A 20,327-nucleotide genomic window follows, 5' to 3' on the forward strand; every position below is an offset into this window, starting at 1 on the left:
TGGCTGCAAGCAGAAAAGAGAGGATTGACCACCGGCTGCCACTGGCGTGGTGGGGGGGGGGGAGGAGAAAGACAGGGCGTGGAGGAGGAATGGGTTGACAAACCAAGGCAGGTCAACAAGCGAAGAAGCTGTTAGCAGGGAAGAAGGTAGGATTCGGAGGGCAATACGTCCCAGTTCAAAGGGACCAACTGCCTTTGTGCGACAATTTGCCAATGGTTTGTTTATATTTGATCCTCTCGTATCTGCAAAATGGGAGCCGAGCCAAAGACGCAATCATAAGGGAGAGACGCCTTCCACCAGTAACCACCCACCCCATTGTCTCTACATAGTACCTCATCAAAAAACGAGCCCTTACTTTTTGACCGAGAGTCTCTCGCCCGTGTGTAGGAGCAGAACCCCCCCGTCATACCTTCCTGTGCGTCTACCTAATCTTTATTTGGATGGGGTGCTCCTGGATGCCAAGGTCGTTTGGTGGTCCGCTGACATTGCGTCAGGGCCCTGCGTTGACTCGAGTAGCCGACACATGGCCATATGCTGGGATTGTGCCACCAAGCCAGGTCAAGTGTACTTGCAGACTCACAGTCAAAACTGTTTAGCCTCTCGGTTTGTGAACCTTCGCCCCTTATCCCCCCAAAGCCAATGCCTCTATCGTCCGAATGTTGCGACGGGAACTATGTCATGGACCGGAATCTTATCTATGGGAAAAGAAAACAGTAAACCATCTTGACTCCCTCTCCAAGGGAGATAGTGACGGATGGTCCCTTGGTCTTCCCCTGGCCTTGTGAACTCATCACAAACATCAGGGGTGACAATGTACGGCTGAGGTAAGGAGGTAATAAAAGCACCGTATGGTCAAGACACGAACCACGGGCGCCATCCTTGCGGGCGGGCTCTCTCCCCCACGCCAGCGACTCGAGTCAATTGGAGAGCCACCATTGGCCAGGGAGAGAGATCTCAAATGCGCTAAATTGAGATGCTAGTGGATGTCGAGCAAGGTCGGGCCGCTTCATTTACTAGTCGCCTGCGGGAGAACCTTTGCGTCTTCGGAATGCCAGTCACTCAGTCAGCACGTCTCTCGTGAGGCGCTTCTAATACGAGCCTACTATGTCCAAATGTTGCGCCTGACAAGTTTCGCGGAAACCCCAGAGAAAAGACAGCACACTACATGGCCACTCCAAACAAGGTGATTCTTGACGTGTTTGATCCTCCCGATTGAGGATTGCATTTAAGATCGAGTGGGGTTTCCCCTCTCTCTTCTTAATTCTCCCTCGGTACGGGCAAATTTTTAAATTAACCACGCCGTTTCGGTAACACCAGCAGAGTTAAGCAAGTCGGCAGGGTCACCGCCTTGTCGAAAGGGCAATGGCTTTGACTTTGGAGCCGGCGCTGCCGTGCGGCTCCGTAACATTCAGACGGCCGACTAGCTTCCCATGCCGTTGACGAGCACACGGAAATTTGCATCATCTTACAAACGGTTATTTAGTTGTGGTTTTGCTCTCGCTCTGCTCTAGCAATGAGCGGATTTTGCGACTGGCAGCCCCTGGAGCCGTCTGCGAGGCAACGGGGTGCACAGCCACTTCATCCCGTCCACCTGCTTAGCACCTGAGACCGGACGTGTCGGGGCTTATTCCTCCGTTCATGGCCAAAACAAGTACTTGAGGTTGTAGCAATAAGGAGTTTGGGTTGACGTGCAGACACGTAAGACGGGACGACGTATGGACCGATGCAGCCTGGCCTCTGTTATGTATGTGTCGTCCGAAGTAGTTCTGGCCGCTAAGATGTGTTAGGTACTTGAACAGTTAACTAGGTCGCTTGTGGTGACCATGCAATGCCTAATGCCAGGGACTGATGGACGGGGCGACCGAGCTTGGCGCAAATAGGAGAGGAATTTTCTACGACTGTATGTGTTGACGCCCTTCATGTGAAATTTCTGTGATCAGATTGGAATTCCGAACAATCATGTTGAAGAAGACTGCATCTCAGCAAGTCGCCGGAACGGGTATCAGATACAATACTCAGTTCGTTTCAACGGCTGTCGTGACACCTCAATCAAAGTGTGAGGGAGAAATTGCGGGAGCACAGCCTGGACGGGAGAGCGGCAGCCTTCCGAGAGTGCATCCGGGAACAGGAACTATCTCGGCCTCCACACACGGCAAGGCCACGGAGTACGGAAGGACACCTCACCACTGTCAGACGGTCGGACCGGTGTTGGAGGCGTGATTAGGTAATACGCATCCCATCAGCCACAGCACCGTGCACTAGGTACTCAAGCTGTTTGTGTCAAGCCACTCCATGGTATCCATTTCCCCTACCTCAACCACAGACGATCTACCCGTCGTGGCTCACTCCATGCTTTGATTCGCGCCTTGTGAGATGAAGCAGCCATCGGGTTCCTGGGTGTCCTGCATGCCGCAGAGCCATGTAGGCCTCTGAGAACCGCGGCCGAATGAATGGCCAGCAGCGCGGTCGCCTGTGCAGGCCCGAGAGCTGGTCAGCGGCACGACGACCAATCAGAAGCTCGAGATGCTCAACTGGGCGCCTACCTCATACTATCTCTGCATCGTCCAGCCAAACATCATGGGGCCTGGCGGCGACCCATGAACTGAAAGCCGCCGTCTGGTGAACGAGTCCCAGTCATATAATGAAGCCAGCTACTCCTGCCGCGCTGTTGTGCTCCTGCTTGTTTCGTGATTTCAAACCTAGTCGAACGCTCGGTGGGTGGACATCCGGTTTCCCTTTTCTTGTTCCATTGTGCGCCTGTTCACAACTCACAACCGAGTATTCCATTTGAGCGAGTTAGTTGTCAATCGTTTCAGCTCTCCTTTGAGCCTTCCCTTCCTTCCCTTTTTCCATCTTGCCCATACAACAACACATTGTCACCTTCTGACACAACCCTCGACGACAAAGTAATCTCATCATTGGATTACAGACTTCTCATTTGTTAAAAACTGTTGACTCGATATTTATTCTACTCGTCAAACTATCTCGACATCTTGGTTCGACGTGTACGCACTCACTCAGAAAGTCCGTCACGGCGATACTAGATTTCGACGACGACGAGGACGGCGACATGTCCTTAAACGGAACCTCAACGCCCCGGCGGCAACCTCAAGAATACCGAACTCACAATGAGAGAGATGACTGGGAAGACTGGGAGGATGAAGATGTGGTCACGCCTATCATGGAAGACGACCAAGAGCTCATCATGGACAAGACGGCTGCTCCCAGCCCACTGAAGCCGAACAAACCTGCTTCCACAAGATATTCGCAGCCTCGGTATTCCGTCCAGAAACTGAGGCGTCTAAAATCCCGTCAACGACAGAAGGCGCAGAACGCGAAGGCTGGTATTAAGGTAGTGACGGATATGACGGCCCTGCAACAGCAACGAGCTGCTCAACAAAGCCGGAATCCCGACTTGCAGCAGCCGAAGTTTGTCGATGCCGCCGCTCTTAGGGCCCTCGAGGGGTCACCCAACTCTGCTTCCGTCGGCAACTGGAACTGGCTCAAGAAGAAAACCGACCAGAGCGGCCAGTCCCCTCAAAGCATCAGGCGCAGCCCGCTCGAGCAAGACCTTTCCCCAAATGACCGCCCTATCGTCATCGGTATCGCCCTGCCATCAGAAATGGCTGGAAGGGAAATCAGCCCCCACACAGCAGTTCTCGAGACACCACATGACCTGCCGCCCAAATATGACAACAACCCACCGGTGGCAAGCAAGCAAAATACTGTCACTCCTCTGACTCCTTCGCAGCAAAGATCAGTCTGGAGCCCTGACACACCCGACACGACATCTTCCTTCCAGCCTTCCCACCGCTCATCCAGCATATACTCCCAAGCTACTGGTCTCGGGGTGCGAGTGGCTCACGACGCCCCCCCTGTACCCTCTGTTCCCTCCACCTACAAGCGACAGGAAAGAGTGGTCAGTGTCGTCCTCAAGGACAACGACGAGGACGACGACGACGGAGGCAGCCCATGCACGTTGTTCGAAGAAGACGGAGCGGCTTCGAACCGTCCAAGGTCAACAAAGGCCAAAGAGGTATCAAAGAGTCCGGACAGCGCAGCTACTCAGGCACGTGGTTGGTGGGACCATATCACGACACCCTTTATGGAGAGGAAGAGTCCCATTGTCCCGACCAAGTCCGGATCACAGCCAGTCAAAGCAGCTGAAGATGGTGAATGGTGGAGGGAAAAGTCTACAAATACACCCGTCTCCAAAAATAAAGACTCGGAGTTCGAACTTCCCAAACCAGCACAGGTACAACCAGCCGTTATTTACAAACCCGGCCTTCCAGCATCGCCTAAACCATCACCGCGCAGTAATCAGGCGCCGATCGTCAGAGTTCCTACACCGAGGAGAAGTCCATCGCCGCTTATGGACCGACGCGACCCGTCGCCCGCGTCCCCCTCTCGCTCAGCAACCCCGAGACTTCAAGTTCAGTCAGAGAAGGTTCCTCTTGCTGAGCCGAGCCCTTCTATTTCAGAGCAACCGCCACCATACTCGCCGCCGCAACAGCAAAAAGCCGTCAGATACCGAGCTGTCTTTCCCGCAGGCCATCCTCTGCAAGCGCTGTACCCGCCATCTCCGGGACCGATTTCACCAGCCATCAATGGTACGATGAGTTCACAAGGCGGCATCAACATGACCGACATTCCCTTGACGCCACCGGCGCGAGGCAACAGCCCTGCCCAGGGCATACATGGCCGTCTTCCGGAAAGGCTCGCGGGTACGTTCGTGCCCCAGGAACATTTTCTGGCGGCATCAGGAGACAGTCATCGGGTCGAGCGTGAGCGCCGACGTCACGAAAAGGAGGAAATAGCAGCTCGTAAGCTCGGTGGCTTCTGGAAGGGTCGTTGGTGTATCCCCGCAAGCGGTTGCTACGGCCGCAGTGGCCGTGAGGGCCGCAAGAGAAGGCGTGTGTGCCTGGGAGTGTGCGGGGCCAGTCTCGCCCTGAGCATCCTCATCATTGTCCTCTGCGTTACGCTCATTCCTCGCAACAGCGCCGCTGCGCCGGTTGACAGCATCTTTGTCAACCTGACCAACTTCCCCCAATGCCTACTGGAGTGCTCTCTGTCGTGGGTCCAGACAACACGGCGGCCGTAACTGGCTGCAGTAGTCCCTCGACCGTTTGGAGCTGCGCACTTCCCAAGGAAGAACAGGATTCTGTGGCTCCTTATCGCCCTAACCAGCCGACTTTCATTATGCAGATCCAGTGGGACAACAACACCCGTAACCTGTGGGATGTACCCAACGGCGAACCTCCGCGACCTGGGTCTAGCCCCCGGAAGCGGGATTTGACCTTTGGCGGAATCATCGCCAGAGCTGGAGCATACATCCGGAGGCAGAACCCAGCCTTTACGCCGAGCCCGTCTCCCCGTCCTTTGAGGAAATGTACTTCCTCGGAAATACGACGGACGGCATCGTCTCTGATAGCAAAGCCGGCGAGCCAACGCCGTTTTATCTCAGCATTCTTAACTCCGCAAACGAAACAGTCGGCCCCAACGCCTTGGACAGGCGTCAAAATTCTGAGCAGCCCCTCGGGGATATCTCAGTCTCTCTGCCAGCCCCGGACCTCGAAGCAGACGGCACTGGAGCCCCCGCCCAACTCTTCCCTCATGCTCTTCAGCAGCCTGTCCGTCTTTACGACCGCGGCCTGCCGACGGAGCACTACGGTTTCTACACCTACTTCAAGCGCACCATTTACCTCAAGTCCGTCACCACCCTCAACGGCACCGATGGCGAGAGCAATGTGCCCCTCGACAAGGACGGCGGCTCCCGCCGCAGCGAGGCCAAATTTCTTGTGACGTGGTCCCAGACACGCTTTCTCGTACAGATTTGGACTCGCTCCGAAGACAACACACAGCTCCTGACGTCCAACGACGGCGAGAAACAGGGTTCGATGCCCTACCCCGTCACTGTCAAAACAGACACCCACGGCGGCCAGTCGGGCGACAAGTTTGTGTGGCACTGGCCTGTCACTGACCGCCAGGGAATCGACACGGCGAACCCAAAACTGCTGCCCAATGATATTGGCTTTGGTGGCACGTTGGTGAACCCGCGCAAGGATAAGGATGCATCGTTTGGGGGGTTTGATGGCGGTACTGGTGGATGCCGGTGCGAGTGGGCGAACTTTATCGCCAGGAGGGATAGTGGAAACTGATGAGAGATACGGAAACATCATTACAGGAAACAAACATTGAGTATGGATATGGATATCGACATGGATATGAATACGATTGGACATGGATACGGGAATGGCATCAGTATTGGACATTGCATGGCATATGGGGGAAACATAGGAAACCAAAAAAATGCATGGCAGCTAGCATCTGCATAGTATGTAATCAACTATCGTCTGAGAAATCGTCATGATTTCCCTCGGAGTGGTAGAGTACGGCTTGACGGACCATGTCAAGTACAGGAGTGATTATACTCTGAGATTCAGGTGGCGTTCCCTTCCTCTCGTTGTTATCTCGCTGGGGGTAACGAGTCGGCGAAAAAAAAGAACTCGAAATGATTAGTTGTGGAGAAACCAGTAGGAAATACCAATAAAGTATCCCTCCTCGTCGTCGGTGACAGCATTTGTATGAATTATCCCAGCTAGGTAGCGTGCACGGAGTCTTCTAGCTGGCTGCGAAACATGATGCACCAGAACGAGATATACACCACAAACATCGCGCAGAGTGAAAGCTGATTGTTCCCATGGATGCCTCTGGGGTTGCAGTTCCAGACGATGTGGCGCCACAGTGTAGAACGTGTGGGACGTGTAAGTCGGTGAGTCTCGGTGTGGATATGATAAGACCAAGAAGCCGATAAGATAAGAGCTCTTAAACTTCTCGCGACATCACTACTACTACCACCACCAGGCCTCCCCCCAACACTCCTCAAGCACATGCGAAACCCCAATGCGCCCTCCCGCCGCAACCCTCGCACGATGGCGCACACCGTCTCTCTCTCCTCGCCGCACCCTCCTCCGCAGTAACCCGGCGCCGACGCTGGCCGTCCACCAACACGACCACCGCCGTCGGACCCTCCTGACTCTCGCCATCGAAACTTCGTGCGACGATACCTGCGTCGCTCTCCTCTCCAAGGACCCCGGCCCCCACGGCCGCGCGACCCTGCACTTCAACCGCAAGATCACGTGCGATAGCACAGCCTACGGCGGCGTCTACCCGCCCGTCGCCCTGCGCTCTCATGACGCGCACCTCGCGCCTCTCGTCGCCGAGGCCCTCGCCTCCCTGCCGCCCGTCGAAGAACACCCCAAAGATGATGATGGTACCCTGGGGTCTGTCGCGAGGGTAACCGCCGCACGATACGGCGGCGGCGGCGGCGGCGGCACGATGACAGTCTCGGGCGTTCCACGCCAGAAACCCACCTTTGTGACGGTGACCCGCGGCCCCGGCATGTCCGCAAACCTCGCCTCCGGCCTCGCGACGGCAAAGGGGCTCGCGACGGCGTGGCAGGTCCCGCTCCTGGCCGTGAACCACATGCAAGCCCACGCCCTCACCCCGCGCCTCGTCTCCGCCCTCGACCGGCCTACTTCGCCCGCCTCCTCTTCCTCCCCGGACCCAGCCTCGGCCTCGTCCCCCGTAACACCCGAATACCCCTTCCTCACCCTCCTCGTCTCGGGCGGCCACACCCAGCTCGTCCACTCCCGCTCCCTCACCGACCACCGCATCCTCGCCACCTCGATAGACGTTGCCGTCGGCGACGCCCTCGACAAGGCGGCGCGCCACATCCTGCCCCCGGACGTGCTGGCCTCCCACGGCGACGTCATGTACGGCGCCCTCCTCGAACGCTTCGCCTTCCCAGAGTCCTTCGCCGCCTCTCCGTCGTCCTCGCAAGGCCACGATTACGAGTACGCCCCGCCCCTCCGCCGCGTCGACGAAATCACCACCTACGCATCCCCCTACTCCTGGTCCCTGACCCCGCCCCTCGCCACCTCCCGCGCTCTGTCCTACGCCTTCGCCGGTCTCGGCAGCCAGATCCACAAGATTGCAACCTCGAAGCCCGACGCCGACGCAATGCCCCTCGAGGAACGCCGATGCCTCGCCCGCGCCGCCATGCGTCTCCTGTTCGAACACCTCGCCAGCCGCGTCTTCCTCGCTCTCGCCGCCCAGCCGGAGCTCAGGGACGCCGTCAAGACGCTCGTCGTCAGCGGCGGCGTCGCGAGCAACCGCTTCCTCATGCACGTCCTGCGCAGGACCCTCGACGTCCGCGGGCTCGGGCACGTCGAGCTCACGGCGCCCCCGCCCGCGCTGTGTACGGACAACGCGGCCATGATCGCCTGGACCGGCATGGAGATGTACGAGGCCGGCTGGGAGAGCGAGCTCTCTGTGCACCCCGAGCGGAAGTGGTCGATTGACCCCGCAAGCGACGAGGGCGGGATCCTCGGCCTCGGCGGCTGGGTAAGAAGAGATGAGTGAAAAGCCATGATACCCCCCCTTGTATTTTAGTGTAACATCACCTGTAACAATACTGCAGCGACAAAAGCGTAAAGAATGAACTTGTATCGTGGATCTAGTTTACAAGTTACATGACACCAGCACCCTTCCTTGAGTACCAGTGCCTACAGAGACAGCCTGACAGCCCGTGTTCCCTCCTGCGCAGCTGCCCTTCCCTCCATCATCGCCTGCCGTAATGTGACCGTTCTATTCGTCCCGATGCATGGAAATCAAAGTCGTTCCTGGTTTCTCCTGCACCGTATAGTGACAAGGGTTGGGATGCCGCCGGTGTCCCGCTCGGCCAGCGTAGCCGACTGGCTGATTTCTGTGGTCTGTGTAGAATCCCATGATCCAAACGAGTTCAGCGACAACTCATCATAGCCTGTTTCGCCCAACATCTAGTCCAAGTCGGCCGTAACGTTGGTGAACTCGCCCTTCTCCAGCTTCGTCTTCCAGAAGATGGGATTCGTGTCGTTGAATCCGTGCTTAACCCAGCCCTCCTCCTTGACGTGGTACAGGTTGATGAAACCACCAGAGTAGGCGTCTCGGTGGGTGGCGGCTAGGATACTCCGGCTGCCGAGGTCGAGCGCCTCCTGGTCCGTCAGGTCGTAGCGGTACTCAGCATCCAGGACACCGTAGGCGAAGGTCTGACCACTGCCGACGCAGAAAAGGTTGCCGGGAAGGCGAGTGCCGTCCGAATCGACGTAGTAGAGCGCGGGGCCCTCCTCCTTGGTGACGCCGGCACACATGGTGCCCATGCTGAGGCCCATGCCCTTGTACGAGTAGACGAGGTTGGCGAGGATCTTGGAGGCGGCGGCGACCGAGATGCGGCGCTTGTGGCGGAGCTCGTGAAGGCGGCACTGCATGCCGAGCCAGGCGAGCCAGTACTGGCAGTCGGCAGCGCCGCCGGCCATGGTGCCCAGGAGTACCGAGTTGATCTCGATGACCTTCTTGACTGTTTGCGAGGCGATCCAGTTTCCGGCTGTGGCACGGGAGTCGGTGGCGACGATGATGCCACCCTGGAAGCGGAAGGCGAGGGTCGTTGTGCCGTGGGCGATCTTGATGGGGCAGTCGGGGTTGGAGCGGTCGTCTGTTGCTGCGCGGAGCCACGAGGAAGGCTAGATTGAGGGGTTGTATCAGTATCACTGGATGATTGCACGGGTTATCGAAGGAGGGACAGTTAAGGTAGTAAGCTCACATGTGCGACGGGGGGCATGGCAAACTTCAACGACAGAGGCGGCGCACCGCCCATGAGCTCAAGGTCTTCCTGCTCATCGTCTCGGAAGGCGTTGTGTTGCTCGAACGCCGGGCGGCTGTACTTGGCTACAAGGCTGTCCATCTCGACGGTCGGCGAGCGGGGTATGTAGGCGAGATTATTCGGTTATTGGAGATCGAGAGAATCAGACGTGTGGACTCTGATTGCTGTGGTGGTGGTGGTGGTCGTCGTCGGAGTGGAAGGGGCGGGTGAGGTTGCGGTTGGAATGGACAATGGGGTTCTTTGAGGTTGACTTGGGGGAGTAGCTCAGGCAGCTCCATGCTCGCGTCACGGCCAGCTTCAGCAGGGAAACTGCGTACCTAGCTGACTGATGCCTTACTGCCTGAATTGGAATTGGTAAGTGCTGCAGGTACACTCCAGCAATGGCCCGTGCGCTCTCCCTTTACATAAGCTTCGGCCTATCCTTCCACAATTCCAGCCACTGACAGGTGTTGCCATACTTGTTTATCTACGCGTTTCTTCCTTCGAATGTCTAAATGCTGCATATCTCAGGCCCAGAGATATATAGTGTAGTGGCTCCTGAGCTGCCCTTTAGGACGAGTACACCCAGTCGTTTGGTCGTTGCGTAGCAATGAATCAAAACCTCACAACTAATTAGATTAATATTGTGAATTGCATCCTAACTGCCAGAAGCTACTGAGATGGGAGCTAGCCGTTGCCATGCTCTGCCAGCCTATGTTCGCCATCACCCTACCTCCTTAAGCCCTGCGACTCCTTCCCACAAATAAAATCAATGAAAAAGGGACAGGAAAGGAAAAGACTCAATAGTGGATGGAGTGTGCCAGCCAATGGTAACATCCAAGGTATCTAAACGCAATGGAAAAAGCTTTTGTCAAGGGGAATAACAGTTAGGAAATGTGTCGAAATTCAGAAAGGTTGCGCTGTGGCCGAAGTGGACCGCTCAATCAGTTTGGCGTTCCCTCTCTGCTGCGACTTTCCCTTTTGCCCATGAAGCTACGGCGAACAGGAGGCTTCGGGCTGTCAGGCTCTAAGGCGCTAGCCGACGGAGTGAATGTACTCCTCAGGACCACCGTGCCGCTTCCAACCTTGATCTCCTTTTCGCCTCCCATTCCGGAATCGTCAACGAAGTAAAGGGCTTCGCCCAGATCATCATCGCTCCTAAGGGTGTGCTCGCCCTTCGCTTCGATCTTGAATTGAGTGTCGGGGGTGCATGTGCACTTGAAGGACTCGTTGTACCGGAAGAAGCCAGTAGAATCCTTGTGGTGCTTAGTCTTGCCGACTACTTTGGGCTTGGGCGTCAGTTGGTTGATGGTAATGTAAAGGTCAGTTGACGGAGGGAAACCCGTGGCAGATACGACGGTGAAGGAAGCAGTTCCAGAGCCCGGTGAGCCTGGGGTCACGCTATGGATAGAGGCAGCGCCGTTGCTCTTCGTGCGAGTGTGCCCCAAGCTTGAGCCATTAGAGGTTCCTGGACGCGTGTCAGGGGACTCACTACCATCAGAGGTAGAGAATCCAGTTGCTCGCTTGAGGCCGAGGCCGGGGGTGGGAGCAGGGGGACTGTTGCCGTTCTCGACAATGGTCGGGATCTCAGTGAAACTTGATGATGCTTCGTTGGAGTCGTCGTCCTTCTTCGAAAACAGACCACGCTTGAGGAATGAAGCCCCTCTGCCCACACCGTGACCAACCGTGCTTCCAACCTTGATTGGCGCACCCGCAATGCCAGTGACGATTCTTCCGGGCGCCGCAAATGTGCCGGAAAATGTCGAAGTGCCTTGGCGGGTTCGGGTAACGTAAGACGGCCGGAAGAGCATCCTCAATCTGATTGTACCAGACTTGCCATCCAGGAGCAAACGACTCTCGCTTGGCCTGAATGGGTCCAGCTGCTCGAGGTTAATATCGGCAGCTCCCAGGAAATCAGGCTTGTCAGCAAAGTCATAATCCCAGACGGTGACCTTAAACTTGGCAGCAGTTCTTGAAGGCACAGGGACTTCGAAGAACTCATTCCAAGCAGGATGCAAGGTCTTCTTCTGCACCTTGGTCTTGTACACGTCTTCGCCATTGAGCTCGAACTTGCAGTACGGGTCGCTCTTGCCGTTTGAGTCTGCCGAGGGGAGGTCCTGCGCGTCCAAGACATCGACACGGAGAGTTCCCATATTGTTGATACTCTCGCTCGGGTCTAGTTGCATCTTGACGGGAATGTACTTGAGGCTGACCTTGACACTGCTTGGGCGGTTGTCCTTGTCCTTCAGCTTGAGAGTGGTGGGGTTGTTCTAACACCGGTTAGTATGTCGTTATGCACAACTCGAAGAAATGGTTCTCACCAGACACTGCTTCAGCGTATCCAGAGTGTTCCCCTGTAGCTTGGCAATAGTGTGATCCTTGTCCTTCTCACTTCCCTCGACCTTGTCGCCCTTCTCTCGCACCTTGAGGGTGAGGCGGGAGAAGTCCAGTTCTCGAATGAAGCAGTCGCCGATTTCCTCAAACGTATGCTTCTTGTGCTTGGCTGCCGATGACGTGTACGAAGGGAAGGCCATGTCGTCGACCCAGATCTCCAAATGCGTGTTGTGCTCTGGCATCTCTGCTTCCATGAGTTTGAAAATCAGGAGGCCAGACTCGTATTTCAGAAGCTCCTGAGGGGAAAGGCGAATCTTAGGAGGACCACTTTCATCCCTGGATTTTCTCGGGAATGAAGGCGAGACCGGGGTAACCGGGGTCTTGGGCGGGCTGATTTCCAGCTCGGCTCCGTCCTTCTTCGCTTCAATGGAGCTGCTGAACTTTCCGGCCTCCGTGGATCTAGGGGCATCCTCGATCGCCTTCTCGGCAGCTGCTGCCTTCTCCTGCTCCTCCTCTTCCTCAGGATCGGCAACATTGAGGCAGGGGAAGAATGAAACCGTGTAGGTCAAGACACCCTTCGCAATGCCCTTGCCGTGAAGTTGCAGTCCGCCTTGGAAGATCTTCTTTGTGTCATGAACATTGTACTCGCCATTCTCAGCCTGTGAAATGTAGTCGCCAGCCAAAACCTCAACCAGACCGAGACTGCGGTCCTTGCCCATCTTCTCCGAGTCCATGACCTCAAGAGTCAGTCTCTCCCGAGCAGAATGAACTGGGACGTAGAGGACCTCGTCAAAGTCTGGATCCAGAGTGTTCTTGTGAGTGACCGTGCGCGCCTTCTCAATGCCTGAGAGAAGTACTCTCACGTAGGGGTCGGATTTGCCCAGGGTCTCAAAGTTGCGAAGATCGCGTGCGTTCTTGAAGTGGAAACGCATGACACCAACGGGAGTGACGTAGCCGCCAGTGCCGCCGACGACACCGGAAAGAGCGACTGGCTTCCACTGGGCCATCATCTTGACACGGCCCGTTGCGACACCGGCCAAGTGGAACCATTCCTGGCTCTTTTCCATGCATTCCAACAAGTCTTCGAGCTTGATCTGGTACTTTCCAATAACCTGGTCACCGGTGAGATCGCGGTCATCCTTGATCGTGACTCCGAGTTTGGCGTTCTTCCTGTCAGTAATGAGCATCTCCTTGGATCCGTTGTCCCAGATGGGGTTGTTGGTTCGCTTAAGCTTCTTCGTATGGTGGACATCCCGGCCATTGAGATGGAGCGTCGCGTAGGGGTTCAGGAGCCCGACGAGACTCTTGGTGCCATCAAGATCCTTTGCCTGCTCAACGGTAAACCTGAGGATACCGGTGTTGGATTCGGGGGGCGGTTCCAAAGTACCGTCGTCCAACTTCTGGGGCTCCAGAACTGGGAAAAACCTGATGTCGCATGTCAGCTGGCCGCGGGCCTTGCCGTCGGCAATGACTTCCAAAACTTCGTTTTCGTGAACAGCCAGTTCCTCAAGCTGTTCCAAGGGGAAAGACGCCACGCCCAGTTCCTTGTGCTTCCTGAAATCGTTATAGTCGAAAACCTGGATGTCGAGGGAGTCGTTGAAGGAAGTGATGATGATGTAGTGGGTTTCGTTCCAGCGGGGGTTTCCAGTGTCCTTGATGTGTTTCGTACGGGCAAGCTGCTGGCGGCGATTCAGAGTCAATGCGGCGTAAGGATCAGGAGCACCAGAGAAGTTGTCGGGGTTCTTGAGTCCCTGGGCACCATGGAGTGTAACGGCAAGGACGCCGATAGCCTGGTCGACCGGCGTGCCGGCAAGCATCTTGGCGACTTCAATAGGGAACACGTTGGGCGAGTACATCATGGGAGCCAAGTTGCCGTGGATCTGCTCGAGGATGAAGGTCTCAAGACCGGGAATAAAATTGATGTCGAAACCAAACGTCTCACCTCCCAGAGGCTTGCAGACATAGTCGATCGTAGGCTTTTCCAGGAAGCACATTTCCACCTTTTCGATGTGAGGGAAGGGGATCTGCAGCTTGATTTTGAGCTGCATGATACCAGAGAAAGCCATGTCTTCAACGATGACATCAAGGCCCTTGCTGATCATAGCCTTACCGACTCTGATTTCCAAAACGACCTTGGGGTTGATCTTGTTCTTGATTTGCTTGTAAGTCATGTCGGCCGTGTCGTTGGGAGTGAAGCTAAACTTCCAGTCCATGATGACAGTATCATCGCCGGCTTTCGGGTACGTCTTGACATGCTCCATGCGCGGTGGCTTGGAGCCCAGCGTGAACGTCTTCAGCTTCAAACTGTCTAAGAAGGCGGGAGTGGCCGAGCTCAAGACCTGGTCAACCGAGTTGACGATGGTCTGGGCGAGAACGGGCTGATAGATGGGCCAGAACTTAAGCATGAAGGAGTTGATCCATTCAAGCGACTCGGTCTCCGTCTCCAGCTTCTTCAGGGAGAGCTCACGGTTAATATCGTCGCGGAAGTTGCGGCGGACTCGGCGAATGGAGGTCCGGTAGTAGGTCGAGCAAGCAGCCATGAGGATGAAGACCCAGCCGAGGCCGCCGCCCAAGACGGCCACAAGCCAAGAGGAAATGCAGGCGAAGGCGATGACAGCAGCATTGTGGTACCAGTCTCCGTAGAACTTGTCAGGGAGGTTGCTCTCTAGCCAGGTGGAATGGTCCAGCATACTAGCTCCCTCGTGCACTTCGTCGGCGGGCCAGCCGAACTGGGGAGCCCATCCCGTTCGCGTATAGGGTTCTTCGTCGTTGCCCTCTGGGTCCTCGCCAGTCTTGATGGGCTTTCCGTCCTTGTCCTTAGCAAGCTCAATGACACCCTCCTTGGTCGGGGGCGGCAGGTCGGCTACGGGGCGTTCGAATCAGCGACGTCGGTTACGATGGAGACACCCTTGGCTCGCTGCGAGTGGAAGCCTGCTGGAACAGCCTGTCAGGGAGGAGAGGATCAGTCAAGGTCCGACGGGAAGCAAGCAGGGCCGCGCGACTCACAGCGGCAGCTTGGCGGCGCTTCTCCTCAGGACTCGCGTCCGGGTCGAAGGTGAAGGCAGTGATACCGGCCTTTTTGGACTCCTCGACGATCTTTTTCTGGGCGTCATCGGCGGTTACGTTGCTCTCGGGGTCCTGGGCAGCCTCGACGACGCCCTGGACCTTAAGCTCGTTCTTCTCGAGCGCAGAAGCCATGTTCTCGAGCTTTAGTGCTGCTAAGAGCAGCTCGGTATGGGGATGTCGAGGTCAATTGGCAAGGCGCTCAAGTCGCAATTCTGTGTCGACGCATATATGGTTCGCGGGCCAGGAAGGTGACGTGGACGGGTGGGCTGGCGAAGTTGGGGTCGGAGGGGGAAAGAAGAGAACAAGTAGGAGAATTGGAGAAGGGAAGTGAGGGTCTCAGGGAGGGTCTCGGACTAGAAAGAGACGGTAGCTACAGATCGACGGCAAGGAAAAAAAGGAGGGAGTGAATGGAGAGTGGCCGGACTGTGGCTGTTCGGCCAGTAGTTGGGAGGGAAACTAGTGGTGAGAAGTTTGTGTGGAGGTAAAATACATTGGTAGAAGACAAAGGCGGGAAGCCACGAAGCTAAAGGTGGCACTGGCGGGAGAAGGCAAGGTGGTAAGGTGGCAGCGAAGGAGAAAGGTGAAGGTTGGATTGAAATTCGGCCCAGATACGTCAGGCTCGCTAGCGGCAACACTATGGGCATGGACGGGGGTAGGATGGACACGGCCGGGTGGACGACAAGAGAGGTGGTACAAGTCTGCTTGTGCATGTGCAAAGTACGTACACAACTTTTCGTACTATGGTACCAATGCAATCAATACTTGTAAAGTGCAGGTGCGACTAAACAAGATTGCAACCGCAGCTTCAACGGGCACACAGAGACCGAGATGGCGCAGATGTGGTGGGCGCAGACGTCGTGGACCAGGGGTCGGAACAGCAGCTTGGACCAAGATTGGATTTCACCCTAAACCGTTCCCAGACTGGAAAAGGGCGGGCGGAGAAGAGAACACCTTACATAGTACAGTCCCATCACCGGGGGGAAGACCACCTTTACCAGCAGAGGTGATAGCTTGGGCGGCGCAACATCTCGGTAGCTTCAGCACCATTTGCCTGGTGGAGGAGGAAAGGTACAGGTACTATGTAAGATGGATGGTGATTGAAGGCCGTAGCCTTGGCTGCGGATATCGACGTAATACTCGCAATTACTTCAGCGGACTCAGCTGGGGGAGACGCTGCAAAGGGCTGTGACTGGCCGCTGAGGTTGAGCGGGGAGCTGCCGACAGCTGCTTAGGGCCGCGGCCCCTGGTCGAGCCAGATCAGCGGGATTGGCTGATGGAGCTTCGAGACAGGGGTTATCGCCTTGCTTGGGACTTGGGAAGTGAGAGGAAGCTGGCTGGCCTCCCGGAAAGGTTGCACTTGGAATGGAAGCGCCTCTAGAAGCGGGGAGGGTGGACGTTAAGGCTTGGGGGAATAGCCGAACTTCCAGCTTGGTCAGGGTCACCCACCGGTAGCTCCGTTTTCACCCTCCATCCAGCACGACAGGGTCGACCACGTCTCGGCCACCCCTTCCACACTCACTCACTCGCACACACTCTCTCTCCAAGACTGCCAAAAACTGGGCAACGGCTCACACAAAACCTCGGGTCCAAAGGTGCGACATTTGCGCCAAGTTCAGCCCCAAGCACACGAAACCGCATCTGCTCAATGTCAGCAGCAACAAACACGGAATATTGAGCGTGGGGTGTTCAAGCTTACGAACACTGCTCCTACAAGCAGTGCCAGCCTCCCCATCCGCGGCTGTTCGTCTCATTGTAGACACCCCCGTGGCATCAGATCAACCAGAGCGAGCGCGATCAAACCTTGCTTTGCATACCTGCATACGAACAAGTAACGACGCGAGCAAAAAGCTGTCGTCACCAAGACCAGACGATGACTATCCCGACTGCTTTGCCATGATGCCTCGGAAAATGCACCGTACCTACATGCACGCCATCTACGGCTCGGATGCGGGGTCCAGTACAGGCCGTTGAAGATGCGTCATGACACTGATACCTACAACAGCTCAGTGACCTGCGACCCCTCCTCTTCCACACACACACCTACCCCTTCTCTCTCTCCGCACCGAGTTGCGGCTGGACGGGGCCAAGGTCCTATAGTAGCATGGCGAAGTATCGCTCAGGCCTGAACCTGGACAATGCGACCAAACAGGTGCCGAATCATAACCATCCCAGATGGCCGATCCTTGCCGCCAATCCTTCGCCGATCGGACCAGCGCGACCCGATGGCAGGTCGTTGTGGCTGACAGGTTACTCAACTGTCTCATTACAGTGATGTGCCAGTGGTGCGGTGATGCGTACGGGTGGCTGCTGCCCACAACGTTCACAAAGAGCTGCAAACCTAATGAACTTCGTATCGGTACAGGGTGGCTTAATGATGCGCAGCACAGCCGCCGACGTTCGCTATGACAACGCAACAACGCAAGCCAAACGCTCACCGTTGAGCGACCAACCCCCATATTAATTTCAGTGAGAACTAGCAAACCTTCAGCCCAGTCGTCACCACCAATCCGCATCCGACTGACCTTAGACTGAGACATTTATTGTTGCTGTCCTGGCAGGCACTAGCCACCAACGTTAATTCTGAACCACGCCGGTATCCAGGTACACAAATTTTGCCGACTAGCCGTCGACGACATGCTGCCACAGCACTATGCGATGGTGGAAAACTGCTGCTTGAGCTGTCTGCTGGATTGTGTATTGATGTTGGTCAAGTCCTAACGTATTCCGCTGCAGGTACCGTGCCTGTCGATCTCCGCCGTGAAGTCGAACCGTCTGCATCGCTAACCTACGGCTTGTTCTCGTGAATCACCGGACACCAGAAGCCCAATGCTAGCTACCTTGCATCGCGCTGCCCGCTTACATGCACCAGCACGAGCCAGGTTTTACCAGCCAAAGCGCAGTTCAATAATTCTCGATCGATCAAGTTTGAGCCTCGAAGAAAAGCTGCCTTTGATTATCGGCCCAATTAAGATGATTTGAATCCAACTATCCGTATTGCTACAGGGCCCGCAGAAAGGCTCTACTACGTACAAACCAGAAATGGGTTCCACGAGCTTGCGCGAATCCCAAGGCGCACAGGGACGTGGATCAAACCACGTTGTGGGTACATAGTAGTAGCTTTACTTGTACCGGGTGTGGCGCAACTCCACGTGACCTTAGGTCAGCCACTGCCGGCCCCTTGTAGCTCCAGCCTAGCTACCTCACCTTGCTGTATTTCCCTCCTTTGACGTTGGATTACTGCTTTTTATTCCTGGTCAAATAATCCTAGTCGTGTTGCATTGACTCGGAATCGTACCTAACTGAATCAACCAAACTGTCACGTTAACCCCCTACCTATTACTTGCTGCCAAACAGATAAGAGGTACTATAAATTCCCTGCTGATTATTGGTTTACTTTAACAGTTTTGTAAGCACCTACTGGCATGAGTCCACAGTCGGGGGAATACTGTGATGCCTACAACAGACGGTGGGGTAAGACATCGGGATATCGAGCAACGGCAGCAGCGCCGTTAACCAGACCTGCCAATCCTACGCGTGGTTGAGGAACCAGGTCGCTGGAGAGGTAGTCAAAGACAGAAACAACGGAGCGCAAGAACGGGGGGCCGATGATGGAGCCGGCAAACGCCCGCCTCCCAAGAGCAGCGTGGCAGTACTGTGTGCCGTTGACGAATCCATGATCGCTGGGGATCACGAGATCCAGTGGATCCACTGCATACCACTCGCCGAAGTACTTCAACTCCATCAGCTGTGGGATTGAGCAGTCGAAGCATACGTCTCGGTTGCCTGAATAAACAATCAGACCTTTGAATTGGGTAGCAATGGCATCCAGCTCCTCTGGGCGGAAGTACATCAAGGATCTTCCAGAGTCCGTCATTGAAAGATACTTGCCTTCGGGGAGTATCAGGCCGTTGGTCATCTTGATTTCAACACCATTGATCCGAACGCCTTCAAGCTGGACTGTCCATCCTTGACAATCGAGGGGAAAGTCATTATAGTTGTAAACTGCAAGAAGCCGCACGGTCAGTAGTGTTGGAAAGTGAACAGAGGGATCAGGTTGGTCAACTCACTTTGGCGTACTGAAAACCGGTCCGTAAGTAATATTGTAACCAGCAGCCTCTTCTCCGAGTCCTCCCAGAGTCAACTTGCTGGTTTGTGCAGAAATGGGGTCTCCATGACGCGGGGAAGTGAGCGAGAACTTGGGCTCTCTCAGTTTTTGAGGCTCAAAGAGCGCCTCCATCGGCGGCAGCCTGTTGTTGAAGTGTAGCTGGCGGCTAACGGCTCTCATGTTGAGGCTGAAAATGCCGCTGAGAGAGTCATTCTGACCTTCCCTCAAGGCTGATTCATAGACCAAGCCGATGGCAAGACCAGATGTCGGCAGCCCGCCAAAGTCTACCTGCATAAATGATTGGTTTCCATACACGGCTGCTTCTCCCACGATTGTGAAGAACGTCTCGTTGGACAGGATGGTATGGTTAGTCGCAGGCTTCCGGAGAGACAGCTTGTTGCAGCGACTTACCTTGATTATATAGGGTGAAGTGAGGCCATAACGTCCATCTTGATCGTTATCCGTGGGCATTTGTTTGAGACGACGAACAGGTCCCTGGAACCGGCGTCGACCATCACTGGAAGGACTTGTCCGGTCAAGGTAACATTGACGTTATAGAACTGGTCATCTTTACGGCTTGGAAGAACAAAGATATCCAGCACCGCTACGCTGCCATTTGTGAACGTGAGGGGAGAAGGCAACCCACTTGAGCTTGAAACCAGGGACGCAAGCAAAGCCGCACGAGTAAACGTCTTGAAGATGATTGTTGATGATTGTTGTTATGTCTCGTATGCCTTGACAAGAAAACAAATAGTAACCAAGAAGGCTGCCTTGCTCCTTGAGTAACGTATTCTCTGGGGCTTGATACGGTATTAGAGGCGGCGAACCCCAAAGTTTTGAGTGCTCATCTTCTTATCTTCTCCAAGAGGAAGGTGTCGTTTTGCCGATGTGATTGACCGACATTCTTGTTGTATCCCATCGATTGCAGACTCACTCCACTTTTTCTATATCTTTCTACATCTTGAAATACCCAATGACACCGAAATGTAAGCATTCAATTAGGCAAAGATTTCTGGGCATTTTCGGGCAATGAATCCAATTGGCCCTATCCCGCCATTGACAAGAATGGAGTAGGTCTGCATTCAACGAGGTACGAAGAGTTGACCCTTTACCCGCCATCCCCATCATCATTTGGCAAGTAAG

General features: G+C 55.4%; 5 protein-coding genes across 5 annotated transcripts; 3 read left to right on the forward strand and 2 right to left on the reverse strand.

Annotated features, from left to right (window-relative positions):
* Positions 1-3,070: 3,070 nt before the first annotated feature.
* On the forward strand, positions 3,071-5,101 carry ColSpa_02520 (uncharacterized protein; the record flags this gene model as incomplete). Its single annotated transcript, XM_049268732.1, has 1 exon — positions 3,071-5,101. One exon carries the CDS (start codon positions 3,071-3,073, stop codon positions 5,099-5,101), a length of 2,031 nt encoding a protein of 676 aa, XP_049124689.1.
* Positions 5,102-5,387: 286 nt separating this feature from the next.
* On the forward strand, positions 5,388-6,158 carry ColSpa_02521 (uncharacterized protein; the record flags this gene model as incomplete). Its single annotated transcript, XM_049268733.1, has 1 exon — positions 5,388-6,158. One exon carries the CDS (start codon positions 5,388-5,390, stop codon positions 6,156-6,158), a length of 771 nt encoding a protein of 256 aa, XP_049124690.1.
* A 745-nt stretch (positions 6,159-6,903) lies between these two features.
* On the forward strand, positions 6,904-9,569 carry ColSpa_02522 (tRNA pseudouridine synthase 1; the record flags this gene model as incomplete). Its single annotated transcript, XM_049268734.1, has 2 exons — positions 6,904-8,406; positions 9,006-9,569. 2 exons carry the CDS (start codon positions 6,904-6,906, stop codon positions 9,567-9,569), a joined length of 2,067 nt encoding a protein of 688 aa, XP_049124691.1.
* A 1,054-nt stretch (positions 9,570-10,623) lies between these two features.
* On the reverse strand, positions 10,624-15,211 carry ColSpa_02523 (uncharacterized protein; the record flags this gene model as incomplete). Its single annotated transcript, XM_049268735.1, has 4 exons — positions 10,624-11,949; positions 12,001-14,876; positions 14,921-14,957; positions 15,020-15,211. 4 exons carry the CDS (start codon positions 15,209-15,211, stop codon positions 10,624-10,626), a joined length of 4,431 nt encoding a protein of 1,476 aa, XP_049124692.1.
* A 3,322-nt stretch (positions 15,212-18,533) lies between these two features.
* On the reverse strand, positions 18,534-19,655 carry ColSpa_02524 (putative aspartic-type endopeptidase; the record flags this gene model as incomplete). Its single annotated transcript, XM_049268736.1, has 3 exons — positions 18,534-19,081; positions 19,157-19,472; positions 19,596-19,655. 3 exons carry the CDS (start codon positions 19,653-19,655, stop codon positions 18,534-18,536), a joined length of 924 nt encoding a protein of 307 aa, XP_049124693.1.
* Between the last annotated feature and the right edge of the window lie 672 nt (positions 19,656-20,327).

Source organism: Colletotrichum spaethianum (genome assembly GCF_022836535.1).
Source record: "Colletotrichum spaethianum MAFF 239500 DNA, contig04, whole genome shotgun sequence".
Lineage (NCBI taxonomy): Eukaryota > Fungi > Ascomycota > Sordariomycetes > Glomerellales > Glomerellaceae > Colletotrichum > Colletotrichum spaethianum.